The 15,281-nt window shown below is 32.9% G+C and overlaps 3 protein-coding genes across 3 annotated transcripts; 1 reads left to right on the top strand and 2 right to left on the bottom strand.

Annotated features, from left to right (window-relative positions):
* The first annotated feature begins 149 nt into the window (after positions 1–149).
* Positions 150–1,904, top strand: LOC107418255 (vignain). The gene is made up of 4 exons (XM_016026943.4): positions 150–729; positions 835–1,070; positions 1,213–1,353; positions 1,481–1,904. The coding sequence occupies exons 1-4, from the start codon at positions 288–290 to the stop codon at positions 1,745–1,747; spliced, it is 1,086 nt and encodes a 361-aa protein (XP_015882429.2). The 5' UTR covers positions 150–287; the 3' UTR covers positions 1,748–1,904.
* Positions 1,905–1,919: 15 nt separating this feature from the next.
* On the bottom strand, positions 1,920–3,175 carry LOC107418256 (peptide methionine sulfoxide reductase). The gene is made up of 2 exons (XM_016026944.4): positions 2,771–3,175; positions 1,920–2,462 (listed from the first exon to the last, which is right to left on the bottom strand). Exons 1-2 carry the CDS (start codon positions 3,110–3,112, stop codon positions 2,208–2,210), a joined length of 597 nt encoding a protein of 198 aa, XP_015882430.2. The 5' UTR covers positions 3,113–3,175; the 3' UTR covers positions 1,920–2,207.
* Positions 3,176–6,565: 3,390 nt separating this feature from the next.
* LOC107418254 (BTB/POZ and TAZ domain-containing protein 1) lies at positions 6,566–9,694 on the bottom strand. The gene is made up of 5 exons (XM_016026942.4): positions 9,420–9,694; positions 9,188–9,321; positions 8,580–8,883; positions 8,154–8,470; positions 6,566–7,026 (listed from the first exon to the last, which is right to left on the bottom strand). Exons 1-5 carry the CDS (start codon positions 9,570–9,572, stop codon positions 6,849–6,851), a joined length of 1,086 nt encoding a protein of 361 aa, XP_015882428.2. The 5' UTR covers positions 9,573–9,694; the 3' UTR covers positions 6,566–6,848.
* Positions 9,695–15,281: the final 5,587 nt, after the last annotated feature.

The following is a 15,281-nucleotide window of genomic DNA, read 5'->3' as shown; positions in this document are numbered from 1 at the left end:
TTTAAGGGAAAATGAATAGGGTATAAAACCCAACTAATTAATAGAAGGCCTTGCTTGTAAATGCAAATTAGAACCTCATTTTTGAAAATCTCAATCTGATGTTTTTCTCCATTATTACATATTGTTGATGTCCATAAGGAACCTGTAACTTCTCCATTTATTATACTTTTGTTTTCTTCTACTACTTTCATTTTTATCTCCTCATCATTCTTCTCCTTTTCGTTCCTCTATATAAGAGATCCTTTAGGCCTCTTCAAATTCCCATCTTGTGTTGAATTCTAAACAAAATGAAGAGAGTTTTATTGCTTGCCTTTTTACTTGCTTTGCTTACTGGGGTGATTGAGAGTTTCGATTTCCACGAGAAGGACTTGGTGTCAGACGAAAGCCTGTGGGATCTGTATGAGAGATGGAGAAGCCATCACACAGTGTCCAGGAGTCTTGAAGAGAAGCACAAGCGGTTCAATGTGTTCAAGGAAAATGTTATGCATGTCCATCACACCAACAACAAGGATAAACCTTATAAGCTGAAATTGAACAAGTTTGCAGACATGACCAACCATGAATTCAGAAGCACTTATGCTGGCTCAAAGGTTAAGCATCACAGGATGTTCCGAGGGCCACAGCATGGTAATGGAAGCTTCATGTATGAGAATGTTAAAAGTGTCCCTGCTTCAGTTGATTGGAGAAAGAAAGGAGCTGTCACTCCAGTGAAGGATCAAGGCCAATGTGGTAAGGAACTTTGTTGCATTCTTTACAAGCTGAATTCTAAAGTTTTCATGGTTTTCATATCATGATAATTAATGGTAATAAGGTCTTCTTCTTAATGATGTACAGGAAGTTGCTGGGCATTCTCAACCATTGTAGCTGTGGAAGGTATTAATTATATCAAGACGAACAAGCTGGTATCGTTGTCTGAGCAGGAATTGGTTGATTGTGACACTTCAGAAAATGAAGGATGCAATGGAGGTTTAATGGAATATGCATTTGAATTCATCAAACAAAAGGGAGGAATAACAACCGAAGTTAATTACCCTTATAAAGCAGAAGATGGAACTTGTGATGTTAAAAAGGTACATATACATATTATGCTGTACTTACTTTTCAAGTAAATTTCAATCATTAACTATATAAAATAAACGCCCTTTGTCAAAAAAAAAAAAATAATAATAATAATAATAATTAAAATCATGCTAAACCTGATTGATTTTGTAGGAAAACTCTCCTGCAGTGTCAATTGATGGGCATGAGAATGTGCCTGCTAACAATCAGGATGCCTTGCTAAAAGCAGTCGCCAATCAACCTGTATCAGTGGCCATCGATGCAGGAGGTTCTGATTTCCAATTCTACTCAGAGGTGAATTCTGAATCATCTATAAAGAGACTAACTAACATGATATTCAGAGAATCAAATATAGCCATCAGATATGAGTTTCTAATATCCAGGTTATAACATATTGATCTGTTTTTGAGTTTGTTTCCAGGGAGTATTTACAGGTAGCTGTGGCACAGAGCTAGATCATGGAGTTGCAGTGGTGGGTTATGGAACAACACTGGATGGAACCAAGTACTGGATAGTAAAGAACTCCTGGGGACCAGAATGGGGTGAGAAGGGTTACATAAGGATGGAAAGAGGAATCTCCGACAAAGAGGGAATCTGTGGAATTGCTATGGAGGCTTCATATCCCATCAAGAACTCTTCAAATAACCCTGGAAAGACTACATCCTCCACCCCTAAAGATGAACTCTAAACAAGCTTCACTATTGACTCACAGCCCTGCAGAAGTTGCTTCTGTCATAAGAATTACATGAACCCAAAATAATACTTTGTTTCACAGATTTGATTCCTAATGTAATAATCAGCTTCTATTTCTTCGGCTATATGAAGGTGGAAATAAATTCATTCAAGTGTTGGTTATTAGATAAGCAAAAGACTAGATTCTTCATTTATATGGAAAAATCACACACAACAACTAACTGGTCATCTCATGCCAAAGCAGGTCCACATATATTTGACAACTAAAGCACATAAAGCAGAGAGCTTATTAAGCAGTTTAAAGTGTATTTTTCAGAATATGAGATTCATAAACTGAGGAAAAAAACACATAACTTAGCAGGGTTTCTGTGCTACTAAAAACCAGAGGTTCCAAGCAAGCAAAAAACCAAATACAGCAACTTTATTTATATCATATATCATTTCACATATTTCTATCAGCCATAGCATCTAATAGGGTCAGTGCAACCCTTTCCGGCAGATTGTTTGTTGCCTTGACCACCTCCTTTCTCCAGATACTGCTGATGGTATTCCTCTGCTCTGTAGAATTTCTTAGCTGGAAGGATCTCAGTCACCACCTTCTTATCCTTCAATTCCAGCTGCTTAGCTTCCTTTGATTCTTGGGCTAGACGTGCTTGAGTCTCATTGAAATAGTATATTCCTGAACGGTATTGGGCCCCAACATCACCACCCTAACACAAATTCATAATCAGTCACAGAAGATTACCCTTTTTCAATCCCACAAATCATTGTCCCTTGACAATTATTCAGAAAATCATCAATTCTGACACAAAATTTCAAACCCAATGATTACCAACACAAAAAGTTTACAACTTCATCAAAATTCCATTTAAATTATGGAGGGATTAGTTCATAATTACATATATTCATGATACAATATGTCACTAATAATAAGAACTAAAAAAGAAAATAAAGTTTGATTGGATCCCACCAAAAATCTTAGCGGTCTAAAAGAGCGAGAAAAAGGGGTTACGACTACCTGGCGATTGAGGGTAGTAGGATCATGGCGACTCCAGAAAAGAGAGAGGAGATTGGTGTACGGACAGACTTGCGGGTCGAACTGGACCCTGACAACCTCGACGTGGTTGGTGGATCCGGAGCATACCAGCTTGTAATTCGGATCGGGTACGTGACCCTGGGAGTATCCAACCTCGGTCTTTACCACCCCGACGACTCGCTGAAACGCCAACTCCACTCCCCAGAAACAGCCGGCTCCGAACTCCGCGAACTCGTGGGCAGGATTATCCGGACTATCCGTGTCCGGTTCCAGAGCCGGGTTGTTGTTGGTTGAGCTACCCGTCTTCTCCACACTGGTCGCCATATATTCTTTTTTTTCCTCACTCTTCTCCTCCAATTCGCTTAAAAACGGAGAGATTATAAAAAGGGCAATTTTCTTTTTGCAAAAGATTATAAAAAGGACAATTCATGACAACATTAATTTTTGTCCGAACATGACGGACTGAACTTATGCTCTTTATATGGGCAGGTACAGTGAGAGACAAATGACGTTCATTATTAATATCTTCGACGCTTTGTATTTTTACTAAATCATAATAATAACAATGAAAGGTTAAAATTTAGAAAATTCATATATAGTTAGTCATAAATCATAATAATAACAATGAAAGGTTAAAAGTAATTAACACGTCCTTTCTTGGGACACGATAGTATATATAGTAAGGTTTTAGTTATATATATATATATATATTTATTTATTTATTTATTTTCAGGTTTTAGTTATACTATGTTCATTGTATAAAGATGAAAACATTAATATATTCACAACCCTTGAGATGCTTGTGAAATACTGAAATTGCTATATCAATTATTTAAAATTAAAATGGCATTCGGATAAATACTTATTCTAAATTTTAATATTCTTTTACTAATGGTTGTATTTAATTATGAATTGATTTTTTAATATAAAAAAATTTAATATATGAAAGTGTATGCTTTTATAATAGTCAATTAAATTGATTTTTTTTAAGGTTAATATTGTATGCTGAACTTGCCTTAATCGGCTACAAGTTGATTCAACTTCTTTTATGGGGCCTTGATCCAATTTTTGTTGACTAGATTCAGTAAACAGAATTGGGCTTGTTTAGTCATGGGCTTGGCCGAGTAATGCTAATTCAATGGGATACCCAAAGTAAAGAATGTTTCTTTTTTGGTGAATTAGCCAGAGCAAAGAATGGGATAAGGAGCTATATGGTCCTATGGTTCCTCTACAGTTGTGATCTACTTAACATCATAGATCAATTTTGCAGGAACCGTTCGATTTCATTGACTTTGACCCATGCTACATTGTTTAATTTATCGACATTTTCATGTGTTTTAGTAATTTAGCAAACCAAGTGAGCATGAATGAATCATGAAGTTCTTAGATTCCGAGCACAAAGTCAAAACATAATAATTATATGAATCCATATTGTTTTTAATAGAAATTTGAAGCCACGATGAAAGTATGTTCCTAAAAATCAATAACTTTTTGGCCCTTTTTAGGCACAGGCAAGCCGCTCTCTGCCTCTGATAGTGTTTTGTTCAGCACTCAGAAGTAGAAAACTTGAAAGGGCATTTAGAAAAAGTAGGTTGGTGGCGCAGCCAGAAACCAAAGTATACCCTGACAAGAGAATATTTGGTTGCATTAGTGCCTATCTTCATGATAACCTATGCTTTAATGGGTTCTTAGAAATATCAGCTCCACTTTGAATTAATGATGAATATGGACCAATTTCACATTTACCAAATAAATATGGACCAATTTCACCACATAACTCAGTTTGCACCAACTTCAACGTTGCTACACGTTAGAGCTGGGCTAAATTCAGAGAATATTATTACATGTAACTCTTATTTCATATCATCATAACATTTTTAGCAAATATATGAATCATATGTATGACATTTAATAATTATATAAAATATAAATCGAACAAATATATGATCTTCTACCTTCAGCAATAAAATATATGATCTTCTACAATATTAAAATAAAGGACAAAGAAGAATAAAGCATATAGACTTAAAAATAATAATAATAATAATAATTAAGTATTAAAAGTGGCTATAGGAGTGCGTAAAATGGTCCCATTGATCCCCCTCATGGTCATTGTATTGCTATAGACATGGACTATGTTGCTAAGATTCTAATAGAACTTTGTTACAATTTGATCTGCCTCTCAAGTCTCAATGTTGGTCTCTTTTCTTTTCTTTCTCTCTCTCTCTTGATTATAAGAGGCAAAACTGAAATAATTTTGCAGTGTCCACTTTATGACCTTTTGGTAGAATGCGTTGGAGGTGGACGGCTTGAAAGTTTTAAGTCCTTCCCTAATTTAAGGAATTTGATAAAATTCTGATGAATTATAATTTATTGGGAATCTTTTTTTTGACCATCAAACAGTAGTCTAGGTTTATCACAAATGCAGCACGTGGTTTAAATACCAATAACTTTTCTTCTCTAGAACTTCTTTGAAACATCATTGGCCTCGTCATGTAGTTATAAATATAATAATATTAATCATTCAGATCCACCCAATTGGTTACCAATTTCCTAATTTATCATGAAAATTCTACAATCAGGTTAGCCTAAGGTTGTATGCATTTATACATAAACCAGTTTCATGTTTAGGTTGAAGATTTTTAGCCTTTTAAATAAATCACAATTTAATTGGAATAAAAATATATAAATTTGCCTAAAATTTTAGCACACCTTATTAATTAAATGAAAATATAATTGACAATTCTAGAATCTAAATTTGGTGGAAATCAAGAAGTTCAACGCATGCATACAATGTGGATGCCATCATATTCAAACTGTTCTAAAATAATTAAGAAGATTTAATTTTTTAATATATTCATCAAAATTTAATGGGGATAAACTAGTTGAGGACTACGCATAGGATAGCGATTTAATTTTCAAAGTTTAAATGCGAGAATAAAAAATATATTGCACAACATTTTTCCTTAATTTGTATGACATAGGAAATTATGATCTATATTCACATTGAATCATCTTCATCGCAATGAATTATTCTTGCGGGTTTGGTAAAGTGAACTTGGTCATATTTCCTATTTTTCCTTTGGATATAATAGTCAAATTTCTCATATGGATCTTTTTGATCGGTGTAATTGGAGAAAATGATCCAGTCACTTCTCACACCATATAAGGAATTTATAAATCTGGTAGTGGAGAAAATGAAAAATCACAATCGTGAAGCTTTTTTTTTTTTTTTTAAAAAAGAATTTCAATACAAATTCTTTTTTTTTTTTCCTTTGTCTTTTTTTTTTTTTTTGTACATATATATATATATATATATATATATATAATTGATGGGAGATTTTTAGCATGCATTTTTTTGGATTTTTGCTGAGTGTGATGTGTAGCCCCTTGTGATAACTCATTTTAGGCTGTCATTACAGGATTGTGACTGTGACGTCCTCCCTCCATTAATGAACTTGAGGACTCGATGTTGATGAGGATGATTATATTTGATATTTTTCATGCAAGCTTTTATCATTTTCTTCTGAAACAAACAAAATAGTTTCAACTACTCATCGAAGCTGTCGGTTATCCAGATAGATTTTTTTATTTATTTATTTTTTTGTCTGATGAATTATCCAGATTGTATCATTAAATGTTGCTTATTGAATATCCTTTTTTTTTTTTTTTTTTTTTTGGTGAATGCTGTTTATTGAATATCTATATCATAATAACTTTTCCCCAACAAAATATTCGGACATATTGAAGAGCAATAAGAAAATGGAAAATCTAATATAAACAAGGATGAGAAACTTGCATCCATTTACATTAAGAAGCGATTCAAAAGTACAACCAAACCACTCCATTTCTACTGCCTCCCCTTTCGTTTACTCTAAATAAACATTCTACCAAGTCTCATAATATATATATATATATATATATATATATATATATATATGTTTCTTTCTTATGGTGCATTTTTTTTGGCAAAACATATTGAACCATAAAAAGCTAACCTAAATACATAAAAAAAGAACAAAAAAAATTTGACACACACACAACATTTTATGCCACAAATTTATAATTTGAAGCTTCTAAAACCATGTTCCCTCATTGTCCCTCCAAGTTCCTCATCTCTTTTCCTCTTAGGCAATGACAAAGAAGATATAGCTTTGGCCGACACCACTTTCCTCACTAGAAGTTTCCATCTTGCATCATCTTTCCTTTTTTCTTGCATCATTCTCAACTTGAATTGCCTATCAATTTGGCACAAAAAATAAAAACCATGTCAATTTTAAGTAGCGCAAGTTGGTATCTATATATATGTCATAATTCACGTGAAAACAAAAAGCATGCCTACACATTGAACGGCCACGATCAACCAATAAAAAATGGGACCCAAATATGAACCAGAAAATGGACGATTCCATGGACTTTAAGACCCACCTTTTTTGGTTTTGCTTCAAGCTTTAAGACCCACTTTCATGATATTTTAGAAATCCAAATCATTTCTGATAAGTGACAAATAAGGCCCTTCCATAGTCATATCAAATCGAAGATATTTTAATTTTGCTAGTTGTTAAAGTTGCCTGTAAGATTATACTTTACTGTTAATCTTTTTTCGACCAACCAGGACTACTTTACAAGCAAGCCCGGTGAATAAATGTTACAACTTTCTTTGTCGCTTTATTAGCGTGCTTGATGTTTATTTTTCCATCCTTGCGACCACGATTTGTCACACGGGTTCTTTTCATAGATGTATTTTCATTAGATGTAAAAATTGAAATTTACAGCCTTAGCGATTGTGACTACTCAACAGCCATATACCTCATATAAAAATATCACAATTCACAAGGACAACAAGGATTTGATTGGAGATATTAAAAGTTAAACAGTTTATGCTAATTGTATAACCACTAAATATACATTATTTAGAAATATGAATTAATTAACAAATTCTAGAAACCACATGAAAAACACTTCGAAGGTTAAGGCAAAAATCAGAATCAGCTTAGATAAGCAAATCTCTGTAATGAATTTGGGTTAGTAGGGTCCACGTCGATTCTAAAAAATTTGGATCGTTGACGTAGGATTCAACGGTTTAGATTGCACCATATGGAAAATAGCTAAAATAACTCAAATTCTAGCAAACCCAGAAAACTAATCAAAATTATTTTCCAGGACTCTCTTTTCGAAAACTACAACTACCAAAATGGACCATATAATAAATACCCATTTACAGAACTTCAAACCAACTTGGAAAAATTTTCAGCCACGAGATTTTTTTATTAAATTTTTGATTAAATGAAGTATTACCCATTTGATAATATACTATTAGCAATCTAAATTAGGCAAAATAGAGTTATAAGAGATGATTAAGTACCTGCAAAGAGGAACTCTGCATGAATCTGATTGATCACAGATTGACGCGTGAAGCCTAAGAAGCTGCCACATCCGCTTGCAACGTAAGCACCCTCCATTCACCCTTTTCTTACACGTGGCAAAGTGGCCAATCAAAAGCTGGAGACCTTGACACGTGGAGAATTTGCTACATGGGCCCTTATTTTTAGTGGGCTCCACATCATACGGCCCAACGCTCGTGCACCCTTCTGTGCAGATGTGTTCCAAACACTCCATCGCCTCGCTTAGCTGTAAATACAAGCTCTGCTCTTCCCTGTGCTTTCTAGTCCTCTTCTTTCTCTACAATAATAAAAAAAAAACAAAAATATTTTAGTGATTTTGTTTTGTTTAAAAAAAAAAAAATTGAGAAAATTGGGTAGTGGCAAGTGGCAATGTTGTAAATAATTACCGATTCGGATTCATCCATGAATTGGAGGATTTCGAGCTCCAACCAGGGGTCGTGATGTTGCAAGAATTTCCAACCTTCGGTATTCTCGACGGCTTTGAAATGGTTTGCGATCATTTTCATGCACTTGAGGTAAAGATCGGGTGCATCGCACAACCTAGCAAGTTGAAGCACATCAACCACGTTGTCGATCGTCAGCCGTTGAACCATGTCTTTGGTGCATCTCTGTTTCAGATGTGGGACCAGGTAGACGTGCGACAGTGCAAGTAGATGGATTCCATACTTCTCGAGATCTTCTTCCGTGCACCTGAAAACGGTGGGGGTATTTCCGTCATTTTAAAACCTCTAAACAATATAATCAAAAATCAAAATCGAACTCTTCCTCTATGTTTGGAAATTTTAAAAATCATTATTTATTCGTTAAATTTGCTCTAAGTTTAGCCGACGAAACAGCTGTGAAAGTGACACGTGTGATTCAAATGCAAGGTTGTCAAATATTTGGGAAAACACGTAAAAGAATCTGAGTATTCCAAGTTGGACCGAATTGTATCGGGCCGTCGGATTAACCGACGATGAAATGAACGGCTAAGATTCAACTTTTAGCATGTTACCTTGAAGAGTAGAGGAACTGAACGAAAACGACGACGGCGTCGCATGGAACTCCGAGCACCGGAATGACTTTCTCGGAGCTCGTGTGCTTACGTGGCCGATCAATGATGTTCTCCAATATCGGCGAAACCGAAGCCTTTCATTTTTCACAAACCAAAAAAAATTACATTTCTTTACAATCAAATTAAAAAAAAAATCGAATTAAAAAAAAAAACTGTTAGAATAGAATAATACCAGGATGCTAGAGTGCGCAGGGATGCGTAGTCCACCTGAGGTGAGGATTTGGACATCGGGCTCCGGGAGTTCTCGGGGCCCCGAATTGGTAGGTGAAAGGCAGTAGAGGTCGTGGGGTAAGGTAACGGGGCGGACCATTTGGGCTTTTGCCATAGAGGGAAAAAAAAAACACCGAGAGCGAGAGACAGAGAGAGACAGAGAGAGAGATGAAGAATGCGAATATTTGCGCGGTTGGATTTTACGTACGGTTTTGGTTTGAGAATGAGGAAGGTGTAGGCTGTCCCTGGCTTTATAGACAGTGAATGAAAGAGAAAACAGAGAGAGAGAGAGAGAGAGAGAGAGAGAGAGAGAATCAAACTGGCTTGGACGTAATTTTGACGAAAAGCATCCGCCTACTGTTGCCCTTTGTTTCACGCGCTCTACAGAGAGGTGCAGTAATACACACATCATCAACAACACAGACATCATCATTGATGATGGCGAAAGAACTAGGAGATTGTGTAAGATATTTTTCTAGATGGTATATCATTCTCAATAAAAATCTTCTATGATTCAGTTCTAATGACTTTCCATATTAGTCATAATATTTAAATTAATTTCCTAATTATTCAATGATGAAAATTTGTTTGAAAAAATTCGAGTAATTATTAAATCTTAAGGTAATTAGAATTTTCTTATCAACTTGCATACTTAGTCAAACATGAAAAACTATTACTTGTATAAAAAAATAATATTAGATTACCTTTTCTCGTGAAACTCAATTTGATCATAATTATAGGATTTATAATAAAAATTGAATACATAATATTTCCATGCATTCAAATCCAGTATATGTAATCAATTATGTCATTGACTAAAATCATATGAATAGTTTCTTCGTAGTAATTATGATAAATATTAAATAAAAAAATACTATTTATTATTATTGATACAGTTAAATTTATATATCAAATAATAATTTAAATAATTATTATTAAAATTTTAATAAAAATTATAAAATTAAATATTTCAATTAATATTTATTATACCACCAACCATAATAGATAACAAAACTCAAATGCAACACTATATTTACTTTGAAAGTTCTTTATAATTAGAGAAAGGGCGCGTGGGTAACACCATTATTGTGCTGGACAATTACTATGCTTGCTTGTATCTTAACCTGCCAACTTGGAACTTTTCCGTATTTTTTATTTAAAAAAATATATATCTGGATTATTCTGGATGAGCATTTTCAATCTGACGTGGTAATGATAATCCACACTCGGTCTCCGAAATTAAAGGCCAAGATGGAATTAGCGGCTTTTCGGTGCCCAAAGAAACGTTTATAAAAACCTCAGAAACTACCACTTGAAACTCGTTCTAATCCATTTCAAAGCCAGCTCACACTCTGTACTATCCACGTGGCATGAGTCAAACCTCAATCCCCAAAATATATCCTAGAATAAGAACCAGTATCTTAAAGTGGATTTAACCACTGACTTGTCACCACGTTTCACATGCCTTTGACCAGGTGAATAAATTGATGTCCCATTGGTGCCGTACCAACAAACTAATACTAATCCGCGGATATGATTGGGTGAAAATACACTGTCGGAGCCGACTGGGCCTGGTGGACCAAATCAGCTTTGAGGTTGTGCGGCGATGGGCCAGATACGGCCTTACGCAAACTTTCTTTCGTTGTAAACCGAAAATATTATTTTATTTGGGCTCTTGTTTTTTTATTAGGCCCTTTTTGTCCGATGAAATATTTTATTTTTATTTAGTTGGACCTTTTCCGAGGAAATTGAAAGGAAATAATAAAATAGTAATTTGGTATGATGGGGAAACATTTTTTAGCCCAATAGGAAAACATTCTGCGAAAAGACAAAGTCTCAAGTGGGAAGCACTTATATATATATATATATATTAAAATAAAAGTGAGAAACTTTTTGTGTGGATTTCTGAGTAGGTTGGATAAGATTAAGATTAATGAAACCGTGTAAGCAGTCACTTTCTCAGAAAGAGCGAGCAAAGCCTAGATAGCAATTTTTTATATGGATTAACTAAAATGGCATGCATTTTGCACATGTTAAATGTCAATGCAGTTTTTTCATGCTTGGAAAGTATTTTCTTTTGGTATTAGAAGTTTCTAGGTGTATAACGTTGAAGTTTGTTCAAAAAACAAATTAAAACGATTTTTTATTGTCTAATAAATATAATGTTGTGCGCACACAATTACACAAAGAACAAGCAAAACGAGCAATATGAAGTTTCTTCATTTTAATGTATATGATTCGGTGTACAATTAATTAGATTGCAACGTGCTAGTTCTGTTAATTTATTAGGGGAAAGTTTTCAAGAAACTGGTGTTGTTAGGTTATTAAAATCATTTTTTTAAAAAAATTAAAGTGAAGTTCAAGTAATTAAGTTCGTTTTTCTAATTGAATTTTATTTTAGAAAGAAACTTATGATTTTTTTTTTTTTTTGGGAAAAAAATTTAATATATGGTTTTCAAATGATTTCAGTCTATTCAAAGAAGTGAGACTAATTAAAAGAGTTTATATTCTTTCCAAAAAAAAAACCTAAAAGAGTTTATCTGATTATAAATTAAAAAAGAATACGTTTTCGAAGTTAAATAAAAATAAAAATTGAAGTTCATAATGAAACTTCCTATAGGTGGTCCATGAATCACACCTTAGACTTTGGCTATAAATTTATCAAATACTTCGTTTAGTTTCATCTTTGGTGCTGAACAAAATAGTCATAAACACAAAGTGGGCTTTTTTCTACGAACATTTTTTATGGCTCATGCTTATTGGCTTGATTGTGCAAATTGGTGTTTTTCTTTGTTTCACATAATAATAATAATAAGTTCTTTAGAACATTCTTGATCGCACAGGCTTGGCTGCCTGGTGGTGGGCAATGGGCTTGACTCCCCGTCAACTATAAGCCCACACCTTCAGTCTCTCTATCTCGACTATGGACTATGGATTATTCAGCAAAATTTGTCATAATTGGTTTTTCTATCTCGCACCCACACGTTTATGAGAACCACATTTATGAGGTAATGAATTTAAAACATTGTAATCTTTCTTTTTAGATTAAATATTATTGTAACCAAAAAAACAAAAAGATGACATTGGGTTCTTCGATCACTATAAGAGCAATATTATCTATTGGCATCTTCATGTAAGCATGGATACATTGTTCTGATGTGTATCAAACTTGACATATTCAGGTACACTCAAATATATAGGGATGCACATTTTTTAGAATATTTTATATTTTTAATTTTAGTTTCAGATATGCTAGGATACTTGTAGAAGGGGGAAATGAGCTAGGTTATGTGTAAATTTATTGATAAATTGGGATTTTTTATTCTTTTCTAAAGTATTGTTTAGACTAGAGGTGGAGAAGAGGAAAAGTCCCTTCTTTTATAGATCCCCATACGATTAAAGTTCTAATGCATGTAAAATATATGTCATCTGTTATGATTATCAAGTAACTAGAATTCTAATGCAGGTAATGGAACTACAAAGTTTTTTGTGCATATGATTATCAAGAAACTAGAAATTGCTTTAATATTGATATGGTAATGAACTACAAAGTTTTTTGTGAATTGTGTAGTTAAATGGAAAATATTATTTCGATTTGAAGTCCAATTCAAGTTATATATATAAATCCATATAGTATCCGTATTTTAATTTGTTTGAAAAGGCTACTGCGACTACCTATTCTGTGTCGTATATGATCACTGCCATTTATTAGCATTAGAGCATCTCTTTAGGGATTTTTTAAAAATAAAAAAATATATTTTATATATTAAAGAACATTTTTAAACATAAAGAGATGAATTTTAAAAGCTCTTTCAACAATGCTGTTTATATCATATACTTTATTTTTATTTAATTGTTATGTTTATTTCCTTCTTCTTTTTTTCTTTTTTTTTTTTGGGCATAAATCCTTCTTAATTATTTTGTTATTTCCCTCCATTTTTCTTCATAAATCTAGCTAACTCTTCTTTCAGAATAGCATACCAGGTTCATTTACATTATTATTTTTTTTTTTTTGGGTAAAGTTCAAGTTCATTTGCTTTATTTCAATCATATCATTATCAAATATGGCTTCTACTAAACTAGTCAAATTGATGTCATTTCTTCACTCAATTTAACATTAGGTCCATTTGTTTTTTTCTTGGATAAATGTTCGACTCATTTGCTTTATTTAAATCATCATCATTTTCAATTATGCCATCTACTAAACTATTCAAACCGATTCTTGGGGACTCAGATGATGATGATGATGAGGAGGAGGAGATGACAATAGCTTTAGTAGGGGAGTTGCTTACTAAAAGAAGATAGACTGTATTACATCACGGTTCGATTCCAGGTCATTCATGCATATGGCATGATAGAATCCTGCAAGCTTGAAGATTCTTAAGTTTTTCTAGAGCCAAGGAACTGCCAACGTATCTTAAAGATTTTCAAATATGTTCAATTATTTGAGCAGTCAAGCAAATAGAAAAAAAACAATAAATATAGTAATTAAAATATAACAATATAATATAATGGGCTTGGATATTTGATTAGTATTAAATTTTATTAACATAATATTAAATATAAAAAACTTATTTGACTTTCTAAACTTGGATAGTCAAATCCATTTTATATTTTAAAAAATCAAAATGTAAAATAAATTCAAATAAATTTTTAAAAGTTTATTCTTTAAAATAAAAAGCATATATAACAGATAAAAAGGCTTTGAACATACTCTTAGGCTACATAGTCATAAAGTTAATTTTACATTGCTATTTTCTTGCCTCTGCCATTTCAATGCCCACGTCAAATTTGGCATTGCATTTTGCATTAGAGAGCTTAAAATGACGTTTGCCATTGGATGCTCTTACTTAACAAAATAATAAAACATTAACCCCAATAACATTTTATGGGTTTAAAAAGACAACCATGCAACAAAGCACGGGTCTAAATGTGGGCCAACCCAGAAAGTATTCCAGGACTAGAAGTCTGAACTAAAAACCCAAAATCTAACGGAAATGGTAGTTCAACACTTCAACCCATAACTTGAAGGACTCTACAGAATCGCAGAACAGTCAAAACCCAACATAATGTTTAACGACAGAACTTATAGTTTTTGGACCTGAATGAATGATTTGTAATGGACCTGCTTTGGGCTTTTATTTATGAGGAACTTAGCCAATTACTGTACAAGACTTTAACGATTTATACTCGTTTTTTATGCATATTTTTTGTTTTGCTTTTAAATATCAATTGTATCTTTAAAAAACTTTCAAAAAACATATATATATCCTTCTATTTTCACTTTACCGTCATCCAATTTCACATCACACCACCATACCATACTAATTTTTTAAAACTTTTCAACTCAAACAAAAATCTACTTTTGTTATCCTGTTGCAATTGTTACTTTTTATTCAATACAAACAAAAAAGAAAAAGAAATGAGGAAAAGATAAAAGAAAAAAAAAAAAAAGTAAACCGTCTTGATGATAAGAAGAGAAGAGCTAGGTTTTGACAAAGGGAAAAAAATGCAGAGAAGTGGTGGAAAAGAAAGGAAAAAAAATTAAAAAAGAAAAAGAAATGAGGAAAAGACAAAAAAATGGAAGAAAAAATACAAATAAAATAAACAAGAAGTAAAACGTCTTGATGAAGGAGAAGAGAGGAGCCAGTTTGTAGGAGTGGACTTTGAAGAAGTTTTCAACAGTGAAAGAAAAAAAAAACAAAAAAAATAAAATAAAAAAAGAAGTTTAATTTTGACATAAGGGTATTTTATGGATATTAAAAAATGATAATGTAAAACAAAAAAGATGCAAGAAAGAAATGGTATAAATCTTTAAGCCTTG

This window comes from Ziziphus jujuba, chromosome 2, assembly GCF_031755915.1.
Source record: "Ziziphus jujuba cultivar Dongzao chromosome 2, ASM3175591v1".
In the NCBI taxonomy this organism is placed as follows: domain Eukaryota; kingdom Viridiplantae; phylum Streptophyta; class Magnoliopsida; order Rosales; family Rhamnaceae; genus Ziziphus; species Ziziphus jujuba.
This window is presented reverse-complemented; position numbering and strand designations above follow the sequence as displayed.